This window comes from Equus przewalskii, chromosome 4 (genome assembly GCF_037783145.1).
Source record: "Equus przewalskii isolate Varuska chromosome 4, EquPr2, whole genome shotgun sequence".
Classification (NCBI taxonomy): Eukaryota; Metazoa; Chordata; class Mammalia; order Perissodactyla; family Equidae; genus Equus; species Equus przewalskii.
Window position 1 is genome coordinate 78,224,078 of NC_091834.1, and position 16,843 is coordinate 78,240,920.

At 33.7% G+C, this 16,843-nt stretch overlaps 1 protein-coding gene across 4 annotated transcripts in view; it reads left to right on the top strand.

The window, feature by feature from the left end:
- Positions 1-16,843, top strand: part of PTPRZ1 (protein tyrosine phosphatase receptor type Z1) — a 177,584-nt gene that overhangs the window by 43,690 nt on the left and 117,051 nt on the right. For all 4 annotated transcript variants that reach the window (XM_008514428.2, XM_008514426.2, XM_008514427.2 and 1 more), the window contains exon 2: positions 13,199-13,264. In XM_008514428.2, the coding sequence (XP_008512650.1) occupies positions 13,199-13,264 (66 nt within the window). The remainder of the gene's footprint in view (positions 1-13,198; positions 13,265-16,843) is intronic.

Below are 16,843 nucleotides of genomic sequence, written 5' to 3' on the forward strand. Positions count from 1 at the left end.
TCAGTATTCTCATCTGTAATAATTCCTTAACGCACTGTTAAAGAGTGAGTGCCATTTTTCACAACATTAAATAGTCCATTACTGGTTTTGAGGTTGTCTTTCTGACTTTTAATGGTGGTTTGGCCAACTTCCTCAACTATTCACTGTCATTTTTGATGCTATTTGAATTTCTTGCCTCGGATTTTCTCCTTTACATTAGACACAGTTGCCTATATTAGGTGCATTACTGTCGGATAGTCTTTGTGACACTTACTGTCTTCAGGATTCTTGATAGTTGTATGTATGTTGAGGATGTCAAAATTTCACCTCTAGGTATTGCTAATGTGGTATAAGAGGAATTCTGTGTACTCATTTGCTTTGGAGATATTCTGTAACTATTCAGCTTTTAAAATCAATTGATTTCAGTTTAATTAAATTGAAATTTGTATATTATTGATTGCTTACTTCTCCTTTGGATCTTTTCAAATAGATTAAGTATGTTATTGCGTAAAACTGACTATAAAAACATAGGTAAAAAAATGTATATTTCTCCTTCTGTTAGAATTCAGTGAATGTATGCCTGAAAGTGTCTTCATGTAAAATGACTTGCCACACCCTATTTGGTTGCAAATTAAGTTTTTTGTTTTGCAAAGAAGATAATGAATCAGTAAAATTCTGAAGTTGAAAAAAAAGGAATATTGGGATGAACTCCAAATGTAAATTAAATATATATATGTCTGGACTAATAGCTATGTGTACTTTATCCCTAGCATGCATTGATATAATTATTATGCCTATTCTGTAGATTTGGGAATTGAGTCTTAGAGAGAAACCTCGACTTGCCCACAGAGGTAGTAAGCAATATGAGGCCATTTTAAACAATATAGTTGGGTAGTATCTCACATGGAACATGAAAGAAAGGGTAGAGCAAACTCCTGCCTTAGTAATACATTAAATAACGTGTGTTCATTCTACAAAATAATGTGTAAATAGAGTTCAGTTTGCTTCCCAGAAGAAAATATTATTGCTTATGTTAATATATTGTCTTATCCTTTATAAACACATTCAAATGAATTAATTCATTGGATCCCAAACCACTCATCAGTTAGGAGGACCTTATTTTTCAGATAAACGAACCGAGGCTCTGAGGAGGCAAGTGACTCTTGCGAAGGTCCCCAGCTGGGAAGTTTAGAAGCCAGGATTCACATTCCTAGCTGTTCTGGCCCTAGCTCTAATTCCAGTCTCTTTCCATTTGATATACAGCTTTTCAAAGTATCACAAATGAAAAATCACTTTTTTTTTTCCTCCTTAACTAGAGGACGAGTTGAGCCGTTGTGGGAGGCACTTTGCTGCAAACTATATGACATGAATATAAAATCGTCAATGAGATGTAAGTGCTAAATATAAAGACACAAGATCACTAAACATTTATCTTTTGCCTTTTCTTCCTGTAATCTATGTTTAGTCAGTATGACCATTTAAGAATAAATATGGGAGAAGAGAAGAGTATTATTTTTAGTGAAAAGTTTAGCATTTTTATATTTGAGTAGACTTGGAGTGGTAATTGTAGCATTTCTTGTTAATCATAGATCTGTTCAGTCACTCCATTGTTTTTTATTGTAAAACTCAAAACGTGAATAAAATAGTATTCACTTGAGTACAAAATAGGTATTATGAGATTTTATTTCTCAAGTTAAATCAATATGTCTTTGGCTAGACAGATAACAGATTATCAATTAAACATTTTCCACCAAAAAATATTTGTCATTAATGAAATTAATGGCAGAAGTACAAACTTCACAAAAGTGTGAAGTCATTCAAATGTTTAAAAAATATTAGTGAAAATATAAGTTCTATTTCAATATCTTAAGTCTTCATGATATATCATATATAAACTTCAAGGCCTAAATCCCTTCATAAAAAACATATTCTTTTTTCCCTTGAGGTGCAAAGATGCTACCCTTGATCTGTTGTAAGATGCTCTTTTTTATTTAAACATCACCATTATCACATTAGACACTGCGGGAGTATGTTAATTATCTCGAGGTGTCCCAGTGGCCCAGTAACTCCGAGGCAAAATGCCAGCAGTGTCCTGGTTGCCATCCAGGTCGAGAACACTGCATTAACTTGTTCAGTCTCTTGACATCCTCACAAACAGAACGGTAAACCAGGAGAGAAAGCATATTTGTTCCAACTGAGTTAACTATTCCAAAATAAAAAATATCCAACCCCTGGCCAACCATTTGTGATTGTATGTAAAAAGTAACTAATGAGCTGTATTCTCCAAGGCTGTTAATTATGTACTGAACAGGAATGCTTTTTAGATATTGTTCCTCTGAGTGCACTAAACCTGGGTTATCTAGGCAACCTAATGAGCATCTTTGAACATCTGTCACTGCAGAGAGCTTTCAAGTTTCAGGCAAAAGTTGGGAAAAGCTGTTGCAACAGTGGATGAGTAAGACCTAGTGCTGTCATTGGTCAGGATAGGTCACCAACGCAAGACTTGAAGATAAGTGTGCTGTAATTGATGATCGAACTGACTCCTCTTTTCTTAAAGTAGACTTTGGTGGTTCACAGAATGAGCATTGTGGAGACACCAATTCCATGGATATGGAATGCACATATCTGCATGAGAAAGATAGAGTACAAGTGAGGTACTTTGCAAAGAGTGGAGGCATTGTGGGAGGAGCGGGGGCCATAAAAGTATCAAGCAGAGGGAAGTGAAGCAAATAAAATGATTCTGCCAGCTAGATAGAACATCCCTATACTGCGCCAATCAATTAAGCCAATTGGATTTGAGCAATTTCCACTCACTTCAAATAAATTTTATAACAGAGCAAAAGAAGATGATAAATAATAATCACTTGATAGTCTAGTGGCAAAGAAACATCTAAACCAATAAAGCAATAGATGTAGTCATTTTTGTACAGTTATGAAGAAAATCAATGACTAATATAGGTAAGTGCTTATTAACAATTGAAAGACAGCTAATTATGGATGTCATCAAAGCATTTAATCCTTAAAATTTGCCAGTGGGGAAAGTGGTTCTAAAATGAAGAACTTCTTTAAAATGCAAACAGTATGAACTTTTAAATAAACAATAATCTTAAACTGCCTTAAGTCTTCTGAAACAAAGTGTAAATGTTCTAAAAATCTTGCTTTTTAAAATGTATTCATTTTGGAATGTAGCTAGGAAATTAGATAAGGATAGTCCCTTTAAGTTTAATTAAAATTAAATATTATGTTTTTCAGTGTTCACATTGTTCTTGTGGGACTCAGTTGAAGGTTTGAATATAGGAATTTATATTTCCATGTGCATTGAGTGTCCATACGTATCTTTAAGACTAAAGAGTATCAGGCACCAACAGTAAACAAATGAATAATTTTGTGACTGAACAAGCCCATGCTGTGCCCATGATGTAAATGTCACATTGTCTTTTGGATTTTGCTTCACTCTTGAAAGAAAAAAGTAAATACTTGAAAAATAAATTCAGAAAATACGAGTTGGTAGAAGCATATTTTTTGCAAAGAGCTTAAAATGGTTTAACATACCCTATCTTTTGTTGCAATATCCCTGTTAGTAAACAGGAGCTACGTATCTTCATTTTACAATTGTAGAAGCACAAGCAAGGACTTGGACTTGTCCAAGGTCACCTCTCAAAGGGAGAGGCTAGATTTCTGACCCTAAGAATTAGCGAAAAGAGAAACAAAATTTTGATATGTGTTTACAGTTTAAATTAGGTGAATCTACTATGTTCACCTGATTTCTGACTGAAATATTGCCCAAGCCTAAGTCGACTTAATGAGCAATAGTGTCTGACTTATTAAGCTTGTAAAATATATTGGCAAATCGAAAATATTTTAAATCATTAAAAATCCAGTGAAAAATTACCAGTCTGTTTATTATAATGAATATGCTTCCTATGAATAAAAGTTTCTTTTTACTAGATCGGTAAAACAAAAACTCTAAATGAAACATGTGACAAAAATGAATTTTCAGTCAGTACCGTGGAAAGAAGTCAAGAAAATCTTTCTGCCTTGCCCAGACATAACTACATAATGAATCAGTCAACACACTGGCTGCAGTTTTAACATGTGATCCACATCTATTTCAGAATAGATTGCCAATTCGTAAAGTTGCCAGATTTGCCTGTTTAATAAGATAGATACTTATGTTTGGGCTTAATTTTATCTAAGCAAAAGAGTATTGTATTAGAAGTAAGGCACAAATTAAAATAAGGCTTTTTCAAGGTTTGCCATAAAATAGACAATCCAATCAATCTGATCCTCATGGCCAATAAGATGATGTGTGAGTTGGCTGCATTATTTTACTATGGCTCTTGTTTTTCACTGTCTTGGCAGCTAAAATGCTCAGATTGCCTCCCATGTGTAGACTTGGCTATGGTTTCCTAAACTTAACTTAAAAATGCTGTTAATACTAGCTACTGCATGCAGTCTCTTGTGAAGAAGGAGAAGCTTTTACTACAAAATCCAAAATAAGAAGTGAAAAATGTGTTTCAAGCCTTTTTGTTAACCAGTCTTCAAGATGTATTTATACATTTGTCTCTGACCTATTTCACTGTAGAATCAGGGATATTCTTTCAGAAGTGCATATACATTTAAAATTTTTAAAATACAGTATTTAGGTAATACAAACTCATAAAATACATACAAAGCATCAGAACATATAAAAAAGTAAAAATCACTCCCAATGGCACTGCATGGAGAAATTTACATTTCTGAATATATATATAATATTTTCAAAATTGTATCATAACTGTTGCTAATGTTTTATATCATGTGCATTTTGCCACATCAGTAAGTATTTTTGAAACATGATTTTAATGGATTCACATTGTTTTGTATTATGAACATTACATAATTTATTTAAACTTCCCTCAATTTTTGTACATTAACATATTTTCCAATTGTTCACTGTTATTTTCAGTACTGTAAACATCTTGGTATGTGACACTCTCCTCATTTCTGTTAATCTTTTAAAATATATTCCTTGGAATGGAATTACTGTCTCAAAGGATATGAAGCATTTTAAGAATCTTGATAACTCTTCCCAGCTTACATTTCATAAAATTTATACTAGTTCCTGCTTCTGCTTGTATGTAGAGGAGTATCTAAAGATATTTTGGGCATCATTGAACATTACAAAGATAAAAATAATAACATTTGACAATTTGATAGCTGAAAAAATGCTATCTCAGTGTTACTTTAATTTCTGTTTCTTTGATACTTAGTAAAGTCTAACAGTTCTTTATAGGTTTATTAATTAATTATATTTGCATTTAAAAAACTTGTCTGCTCATATATTTGCCTTTATTGGTTTGTAAGAATTCTATATGTTTGGAATATATTGCTATATTTGTTCATTGTGCTTTAGCAGTCACCAGTAGCTTAATATTTGTAATTTGCGTTTCATTAAACATTTTTCTGTAAAAGTTTTGAATGTTTTGTACTCAAAGCTATGAATATTTCTTTATGATTTCTTTTGTTTCTGCACACAAAGATCTTCTCCATCTTGTAATAAACTAAATATTCGCTTACATTTTTTTCTTAGTTTTTGTGCATCCCTTTTTAATCATTCTTTGATCCACTTGGAATTTATTTTGATATGTGTGTGAAGTGTGATATAACTTCTTTTTCTGAATAGCCCGTGTTCCCAGTATGGGTTGAACTTTCCTACTTTCCTTATCTGACTGTGATGTTTCCTCTATCATGAAAATTAAACTTGTATCTATACTAGGTTCAAATTTAGTGCTATATCCTTTGTTCTGTTGATCTGCCTGTCAATTTATCTTTTAGTAACTGGTTAACCAAGCCCCCACTATTTCACTCTTTTTCTAAACTTTATTATCAATTATTATTTTCCATTTATGTTTCTATATGAACTTTAGTATAATTTTGCCAATTAAAAACATCCCGTTGAGATCTGACTTGTTCGTTAATATAAAAAGAACTGATATCTTCTCCACATTCAGTGTTCTCATTTAAGGGTGTGGTAGGTCTCTTTATTTGTCCACATTTCCTTGTATATTAATTGTAGTTCCTATCTTTATTTATGCAGTTCCTTGATGTTTTATGCTTTCCATGGTAAGTGTGAATGGAATCCCATTGTATCCTCTAATTGGTTGTTTTAGTGTGCCAGTTGTCCAAAACCTCCCAAGCGATCCTAATCACAGAGCTACACAGCAGACATTCTTGCTCTGCATTTCAGTGGAAATGCATGGGCATAAGACTTCACAACAGAAAGGTTATTTGGATTGCTAAATCACAACACACTATTATTCTACAGATAGCAGTATAATAGTATAATAATGTAATAGTACATAACACAAATATCAGAGCACATTATTTTTATAATTTGATGAATTCCCTGTTTTCTACCCACTTTCATATGCATTTTCTTAGACAAATTTGGTTCTCTTCCTACTCTTATTATTTTTAGCTGTTTCTTCTAATAGTTATTTTTGCACATGTTCTTTCTCTCTCTGGTCCCATTATCACTATCTCATCAACAATTGGGTTTTTCTTTTATGTTGGAATAAATTCACTGTTATGTGTTAAGCAATGAATTTGTGCCATTTTAGTGTTTTCTTGGTGTTGCAGAAGGTTGACAGGGAAAAATGGGATACTTCATCTCCTATAGACTTTATTTTTATGTAAAGCTCAAACTAGCTTAATGAAAACTTTCATCACTCATATCATTTAAGCCTAAGAAATAAATTTTTCAAAGTTAAATCACCTTTTATTTTAGTATCCAAAAAGTAAAGAATTCTTCAAGTGAACTGTTATGATGTTGTAAAATCTTATTTATTAACTTGAGAAGATAATCAGTGATTTATTATTACGTAGAAAAAGCAGGCCACCAAGTAATGAAATAGTATAATTCAGTTTATGTAAATGATACATTTATTATATATGCATAGAATAACATCTAGAAAATCTTATATACGTGCACAAAATTGTAAAGAATGGTTATCTTTAGGAGACAGGATTATAGGTGATTTTTAAATTATTTTTGCTTATCTTTATTTTTCTAATTGATCTGAAACAGGCATGTATTACTGCTCATGTGATAAAGATCAAAATCATTAATATGTTTTAACAGAAAATATCTTAACTTTAGAAATACTGATAAATCACATTAGGTTAAACACGTATATCTAAATATAAGAAATTACACTGGCTACTTTTCTAAGACAAACCTGTGAATATTTTGAGCTTTCATTGAAAAGTTTTGAATAGGTTTGGTAGACATACTAGAGTATGACACCTGCACTCTAGTAGCTTGTACCTTTCCAGAATTCCCTATCTTCAACAATATGAATTCATGTGCCTTCCTGTTTGATAATAAATTGCAATTTATGTTTTGAGACTATAAAAAGTACTTTTATTTTTAGACGTTTGCAGAGGGGAGAAAACCAATGTAACTCTTCTAACACTGGAAAGTAGCTGAAATTGGAAAACAAATGGTTTAGGGGGAAAATAATATATATGTTTTAAAAAGCAATATGGTTTTAAGGCATTTGGCTACATCTGAAGTGATTAATAGTAAGTATAATATTTGAGCTATTACTATATCCTAAACAAACCTGTTATCTGAATCACCGTAATTAGCTAAATTATCTTTTTTGCATATATACCAGATACAAGTTAACATTCCAGATAGGTAAAAACAGGCTATGTCATAACACAATTAGACAGCAAGCTAATCCCTAACATTGAATGACGGGAAACTCCACAGAGAAAGTTTGCCATGTGTGATATTATAGACTGCATGCTATTCTCATGGGCAGATTTCATTTTACTTGGAAATGTTGCCTTAGTTAGCTACTCAAGTTTTTGGGTTAGCTCACTTGGATAAAAAACTCAGCTTTCATATCAAACAGAGGCATTTACAATAGAATATCTGAAGAAATAAAGGACTTTTTTAGCCAGGGGATATGTTCACAGGAGTTCTTTAATCAAAAACTGATTCTCTTCTTAAAGGAACTCCTATTTCCGATTTTATTTTTTTTCTTCTCTGAGAGAAGACTTCTATTATTTTGTTTCCAGGAATAGATGGTTATGACTGCTGTAACTGTCAACCTTTTTTTTTTATCACTGCCACTTCAATCTTACTCATGTCTGAGTATCAAGTGATTTAGTGGGTAATAATTGCTCTGATGACACTAGAGTGTCTCCAGGAGTTTCCAGGTCCTTCTCCAAGTGGTCACCAGCCACTTTCTTCACCCACCCACGCCCCAACCTCTTTCATGTCAGTTAGAAATGGGTATTTATTGCATACTCTCCTTTAATATTTTCTCTTAAAATATACTCAATGTCTGAAATATATTCAGCTCTTTTCAGTCAACTCAGCAGACTATCTCCTTTTCTTTTTTAAAAGAAATCTAGATAAGAGGAGACAGTAGCATGCAAACAAAAAGTGTGAAAATTGCTATGACGCTTGTATCATGGTGGGCTGTCCCCAAGAATAAGTCCCTAGTGGCTTATGCAGACCCTCCATGAGAGCCCAACTGGCCTCTCGAACCTTTTCCACAATTTGCCACTTCTGGGTGCTCATGCCCTCCTCTGCCTGGAATGTTTCTCTCCCTCTCCCAAAGTCTCTCTTCGTCAAAGTCTTACTCAAGGCTTTAAAGAGTCACCTCTAATTCTGTTCCTTTTACTCTGCTTTTCCAAATTTTTATCATCAACTGACTTCCTTTTCCCTTCTTCTGAAGTTCCTTAGTGAAATATGCAGGTATCATTTACCTTGGAAAAGTCCACTTTGAGAAATCCAATTTTAGAATCCTCTTCTTCAAACTTCTGTCTGTGGTTATTTTCTACCTGAAGTTTCTTTTTCTATGGACCACTCTATTTCTTCTCCCTGTCATATGTTTGGCCACTTTATAGCATCAAAATGTGTGTGTGTGTGTGTTTTGTCAGAGCAGTGCTGCTAGGCTGTATGGTGGGGTGCAGGTGATAAATTTTTGATCAACATGAAGCAGACACTTTCTTTAGGGTAAGGGCAAAATCAGAGGCATTTTTATAACTCAAAATATTTATAATGATATTTTTAGTAGAAAATGAGCACTTTGCTTTTTTTTTGGCTTGAAAAACTTGAGCAAAAGAAATGCTAACTTTATATTTTCCATGATGTAGTTATCAAAACTTTGATTTCCATTATCTGAGTGTAAACAAAAATAAAGGAAAATGTATATATACACACACACATACATATACATAATACAAATTTGCAAGTATGTAGGTGCTCAAGGTAAATACAAGATAGAATATATTGAAACAAACATTTAAGGTTACCTGAAATAATATAAAACAAATTTATCTCAGTTTTGTTAGCATGTCAAAAAGCCACTTCATGAAGAATATTTTTTCAGGATAAATTTTAGAGTAGCCTTAAAAAAAGATATACTAATGTCTATTTTCTTGTTGTGTATCATGTGTACAATTCATTCCTGAAATTTATTTCTTGGTTTTATCACTACAAAACACTCACACCAAAACAGACCCGGCAAATACTTTTAAATGGAAATAAAACATTAAAACTAAAGAAACTAAAACTCACAGAAACAGAAAAAAACATTCTATACTTTATTATTTTAATTGATTTGAAAATGTGTAAGCACTTTGATAGATTCTATTTTATATAGGATTTGCTGGTTTTCAAAGTATATAATACAACAAAAAAAAGTAAAACTAGCTTCTTTTTTCTTGCTCATTGGAGCTATCACATCTCATCTATCAGACCTCTAAGTAGAATTTTAAAAGTGGGGTACTCTCTCACGCCCAAGTTCTATGTAATTAGCATATGAATGTGTAACGGATTATTTGAAGTAACAATTAAGGGAACAATACATAAAGGAACTGAAGAGAGCTACCAACACCTGGGAATCTTGTATTGAAAAAAGCTTTCTTAATGTAAGTAATTAAAAACCAAGGACAAATGCTCATTGTGTAGCATTGAAGCCCTACAAGGAAAGCTAAAATCTGCTGATATTTTGCTGTCATGTTTTAGACTGAATCATTAAAACAAAAGCTTGCTGTTTTATTGATTTCAATGGAATACTTGTTAAATGTGGGTTTTGTTAGGTATTTGAATCTTCTGAAATCTTCAGCATGCATTTATATGGCAAAATGTCTTACTTTCAAAAAATATTTATATTTAAAACATACAATAGATGATAAATCTTTTCCCTATGACCAGTGCAAAGTTTCAGAGGAAAATTCCAAGTGATGGCCAGGTCAATTCAGGGATACAGTCAATTCTCTGTAATTTAGCTGTCCAAATAATTCCTGTAGGTGAAGCTCTAGCCCACTGTATTGCTTCATTTTGTTTCTCTTGAAGGCATACGTGCTATAGGGCTTTCTGCTCAGACAAAACCCCTTAAGAGAGTAACCAGTAGCTCAGGATTGTTAGGAATCCTTGATATTGGGGAAGGCTCAGAGGGGTACAAGGCAGGAACCATGCATTATTGTTCCCATTTTCGTCACTTACTACCTGTACAAACCACTTACAGTTCTTTGGCATAAATTTCCCTATCTCTAAACAGGAATTTTTTTTTTTTTATAGAATGTTAAAGTCTAAGTCAAATGACCTTTGAGGCCCTTTCTAACATCCAGTTGTACATATTCCTTGATCTTGAAGAAACACTTGTCCCCAGAATTTAACCTTAAATGACTACCATTTTAAGGGACAACTCTGTTTGAAGAGTAAATTATGAACCTAATATTTAATTTTTAAGTAGAAAAACAAATATATACATGATTATTCATAGCAGCATTATTCATAATACCCAAAAAGAAGAAACAGCCCGAGTATCCGTCAGTCGATGAATGGATAAAGCGTGGTATATCCATAGTCAAAATAAAAATGGCACCAAAGTTAAATGGGGAAAGAAGACTTTATTCAAGGCTATTGCAATAGGGGAGAGAAGCCAGAACCAAGTCGGAACTCAACTCTGATGAAGCAGAGGGGGTATGGTTTTTTAAGGACGGGGCGCCGTTGGAAAACTGCTGCAGGATGTTAGGGGGAAGTCATAGGCCATCTGTGTTTGCTAATTGGCTTTAACCAAAGGAAAAATAAACTCATCTTTATGACAGAAGATAGTTTTTGCAACTTGGAGCAAGGCACCCCAGCAAAGTTAGGCTCCTACACTCCCACAGAAACTGGGAGATGAGAACTATTTCCTTTTATGGTTGCATTTCAAAGAGATGGTTTCCCTATCCTTGAGAAGTACATTGCTGGTGGTAAGTGTGGCTATTAGAAAAGGTTTACATCTCAAAGAGGTAGAGAAAGAATTAACAAATACGTTTTCTAAACTAAAAGCTCTCAGAAAAGGGAGGTCAGGGGCCTAGCATCAGGAAGAAGCCTGTCCAAAGGTTAGTCAAGCTGAGGGGAACTTTAAGGCCTTTTGGTCACCATAGAATGAAATATTATTATGCAATAAAATGGAATGAAGTACTGACACATGCTACATGGATGAACCTTGAAAACATTAATTATGCTAAGAGAAAGTAGCCAGTCACAAAAGGCCATATATAGTGTAATTCTGTATATATGAAATGTCTAGAATATGCAAATCTATAGAGACAGAGTAGATTAGTGATTGTCTAGGCCTGGGGGCTATGGGGTTGGGGTTGTGGGTGGAACTAAAGGATATGGGATTTCTTTTGGGGGTGCTGGCGATGTTCTAAACTTGTTTGTAGTGATGATTGCACAACTCTGTGAATATACTGAAAGCCATTAAATTGTACACTTTAATGGATAAATTGCATGATGTGTAAATTATCTTTCAATAAAACTGTTATAAAAACAAACATGTTGAAATGTGCTAAATGGCCAATGGAATATTTACCTATATTTATGAATAACAAAAATTTTAAAACAAAAACAAAATGCATTTCTCCAAGGTAAGTTTTGGTTTTGAATAATCTATAGATTCAGAATGTGTATTTCTGGTAGCTGTCTTATTTTTAATTTTTATAAAATAATTTAGTAGTTGCTTATTACCGTATTGTACTAATCATAGAGTATATGACACGGAAGAGAGGAAGATAATTTCTGCAATATCCTTAGATGTTTGCATCCCTGAAATTGGGAACTGTCAGTAAAGAGAAAATAACCATGTAGCAAGAGTAATAAGAAATAGAGTTTCTTTTGCCACCTGATGAGAAAGATAAATATACATATGATACGGTATGGTATAAATAAATCTTTGCATTCAAATGAAAGCCATATTGATAGAACCCCAGTTCATGAATAAATATTGTTACACAAGTTCATTAGTAAACTAGCTGTTTGTATCCTTTTCTACAGAAACAGTTCTGTCCACCTGATCAGGTTCCAAACCTAGCTCATAAGGTTTATTTTACCCATAATGTAGCTGACATGGAGTACTAATGTTAGTACAGTCTGTGATTAAGGGACAATGGTGCAGGAAGGAGGAGGATGAGTTATCACATCCTCATTTCTTGAGTGCCAGCGTGGCTCCAGGAAAAATTTTGAATTATGCAGAGTAAGACTGGCTTCCATCCATTTTCTTTTCTGTATCCCTTGCCCCATGTTCAAGATCTGGATCCCCTATCTGTAGGTCATGGGGCATCCACTACTTTTATGATGCCTCTAGCTGCCCGCTGCATTATTGCACTCAGGCATCTCTGTTCCTCCAAGGGGCAAATTCACCTTCCCTGTCTAACGTAACCCTTCTTCCAGCCAACATACACACATTTAAATACCCATTTCCTCAAGGCAGCTAATTTTGTTTTGCATTATAAAGGAAGCACATTTTGAAAACACGATAAGCTCTGGGTGTCCTAGAAGGATTTACAGATAAAACTTGAGTGGAAAACCTACAAGTAGCTCTAATTTAGTAGGAGATTGAACAAGCTGCCCTTTCTGACCCCACTCTCTCTTTGGGATGAACCTCTCTAGGTTGCTCCTGCTTTACCCAGAATATTTACTTGGTCCTTGCGTAAACTTCAGCATTCTTTAGGTGTGCCCCCTAAAATTTACGCTGACTACCAGAACAGGGACAATGAAGGCTATAATGGTGGTAGTTGGAGTTGGGAGGAGACATTGGGAAGGTGACATAGAAAGGAGTAACCAAGGACCGTTTGTGGTATGAATGATTAGGGCATCTTATATTTTTTTAATTTGGACACACACTTTTCTACACATTGATAAATTCATTTTTCTTGGTTACAGATTGGGCTTATGGATACTACAGACAACAGAGAAAACTTGTTGAAGAGATTGGCTGGTCATATACAGGTAAACATTTTATTATATAATGAGATTCAACAGAAAACTTTATTGTTTTCTATTTTTGTATGTAAAAGAAGACTTTGTAACTCACGTCATTTTAACTTAGCTACATGGATATGCAATTAGATTAATAAAAGTATATCATATGCATAATGATTTTTAGTGGACTTTCCATTAGCGAATTTGATAGTGTAGGGCATATTGGTATCAGATAGAACTGGATTTGAATCCCAGGTCCACACTAGCTATATCTCCTTGAAAATAATTCATAACCTACCTGAGGCTCAGTTTTTTCACGTGTGAAATGGAGGGTTGTTCTGAGCATTAAATGAGATAAATGAAGTTGGCATAGTGCCTCCTTATAAATCAGAGAGCTCTCAATAAATGTTAAATACTATTGTTGTTATGATCACAGTAGTGATTTTTTTATTCATTTAGTAAATTTTGATGGGATTCTTGCTATCAGAAGGAGCTTCTTTCTGAATTACTGTGCTGAATTAAATGGAATCAGAGTCTAAAATGATTGTGTACAATTTCCGGACTTGGCATAGAGCATCGTGAATAGCTGAAGTTGGCTTAAAATAGTTACAACCAGAAATCCTGATCAGAAACCCTAGGGGAGAAGAGAAGCTTTAGGCCTGAGAGGAAGAGCATGGGTGGAATCTGGATGGACCATGATATGCCTGTGACCATCTGAGACAGAGTTGAGGGGTAGAGTTGGGTACTTACTAGAAATGAGATTGGGTTGATAAGATGGAATTGGATTAGAAGGGCTTTAACATGTGCCTAGCCAATTTGGATTTTATTGTATAGATGCAGGGCAGCAGCATGATGGATTTTTGTAGATAGACGTGCATTTTATGTCTTTTTTTATTCTTTCTTTAAAAGTAGTAAGTATTCATTATAGAAAATTTAGGAAACACGTTCAAGCACAAAGAATATAAAAATCATTCTTTACTCTGTCCATGGATATCCACTAAAAACATTGGTATATTCCATTTGGGCCTGTTTTTATTATATTACGTTTGTATATTTTGTACATGGAGTTTTGCATCCAGTTACTCTAGAACTTATTTTTGAATATTTCCTCATTTCACTGATGATTCTTGTTGATTATGGTACTTAATGTCTGCATTCTATTCTATTGAGTAAAGGTTTTATTTTTAACTATCCATTATTTTTGAATATTTAAGCTACTATAAACCATGAAAAATAGGTGAATAGATTGATATGTTTTTATTTGTATTTTTATCATTTATGTATTATCATTTATGTATATCCTTGTTATGTAATTACTTAGTAGAAAAAAAATAAAGGCCTTCACGGTTCTTGACACACACAGTCTAATTGCCTTCCAGAGGTTACACTAATATATGGTATAAGTACATGGCCATCCCACTGAATGCTGTCCACCATGTGATTGATTTGATTTGATTGACAAAAGGTAGAGTCTCTTTTTTAATTTGCATTTTCCTGATTATTTAATTTCTTGAATCATCGCTAACAACAGGCTCTAGGTTAAGGTTTTGGGAGGACATATAATAGATAAATACTACTTGAGGTAACGGATATGTGAATAAGAATGGTAGATGTGAACAAATAGCATTCAATAGTGGGTGATCCATTGTTTATCCTAAAAAATTTCAATTTTTTTTTTATTGGAAGTGTACATGTTATTATCTATTTGAATAGATTTGCATCTTAGTTTCTCTAGCCCTGGGCCAATTTTTCTCTATTATATACACCACTCATATAACATAAAGATTTTAAAGTAAGTTATTTTGAGTAATAAGTAAATATAACTTTTAAATACTTTTACATTACATTTAAAGTAGGAGTTTTAAGTAAAGTAGTTAAACAGAAGAGGAAAGATATTTGCCCTTAGTCTGACTTTATTAAAATAATACTAAGGCTAAAATAATATTAACAATGAAACAATCATCAAAGAAGATCAAATACAAAGACAAGTCCAAAAGAAAAGGTAAAAATTTTGTAGAAAATAATTGCTAACATGTTTTTCTACTTCTGAAACATTTGGGAATTTTGAGTATTCAAATATATTTCTGGTTATATGGCTCAAGAATATTGTTACTTTTAATGAATTACTTAAGAAAGTCTCCTTAAATGACTTTGATTATAGTAAAGAAAAGCCAAAATGCTTCTCCTAAAAAATTTTTTTTGGCATCTTTATATTCTTTAATGGTAAGTGTCACTTATTTTTACAGAGGGGAAGTTGGTTTTAGATAGTAATATATATGCATTGATATGAAAGATGAATTTTTCATCTATGTTTTTATATGTACTACCAATTGGGTTCTAAGTTTAACTGATGTAACAAAGTATCATATTATTGTCTTTTCAAAAATGTTTTATACTTTGTAACTTTATATCTGACAGCTATAACCCATTTTGTCTTTCTTTTTCTCCAAAATTGAAATCCTAGTGTTTTGTGAAAGTTACAGCTAAATTTTGCCTCTAATAATTATGAGAGACATGTTAGGAAAGACTACAAATGCTTGGAGCACGTCCCTAACCACGGAAGATGACAGCACGATGGATAGCCCCCCTATTTCCCCTGGAAAATATCTGCTGATGTCACCATCTGGGCATTATTTAATACAGGGTATCTTTTTAAAAGATTTATTTAGATATCAGCAGTAGTCGTTTGGGAATGCTGCTTCCAGGATAAACTTTTCTCCAAGGAGTTTTCCGTGAAGATTAAAATTCTACATGTTTTGGCCTGTTACATTTATATTTTTATTTTTAACTATCAAGAATATCACAAGCCATCTTTTAAAAATTCACCACTCTATTGTTGTTTAGGTCATTTTTGCTATGGATAAAAAGTAATATATAGCTGTTGTAGAAAACTTGATACATAGAGGTATGTTCATAGAATAAAAAGCATCCTGGTTTAGTTCTGTTTACTAACTTTCTAGTTTCAGAAGTAGAACTGAAGCAGATTATTTTCCTCTAACCAGCGAACCTTTAAACAGAGAGCACAGATATTTACCAGGTGTGAGTAAATGAAAAACAAGCTTCAATGCATCCTCCATTCTCCCTAAACCTAGACTCAGAAGATGGAGGACCTACAACCCATGGAGAGAGAGGGTTACAGTTCTTACCATCGCAGGCAAGGGCCAATGTGTGTTGACTGATGGAGTGGTAGTGGTGTGTGTTTTCCAGCAGCCTGGGTTCCCAGAGCAGATGAGTGTGCCTCATCAGGTTAGAAGACAGCAGTTTTACCAGTGGCTTAGGCAGATAGTACTGTGGGTATGCTATTATCTTAGGAGGAAGTCACAGAGCTCTTCCTTTTAATGGGCTAATTGCATATAGACATGGCACCTATAGAGTGGCCAGGCTCTCATGGATGGGTCTAGGTGTAAACCATGCACAGTTGTTTGCTTTATCGTGAAGTTGTACCCTCCTGCTCGTAACTTAAGCCTATGGCTTCAGCTACTTTAGGAGACAGTCTAGTGATCAAAGGGGTAGACTCATTAAAAAGTGTCCTTTGCTGTGGGGAGGCGTAGTAGGTCTCAGAAAGTGATGTTCCAGAGTTGGGATGAGAGTAGAGTTTCAGAGGAG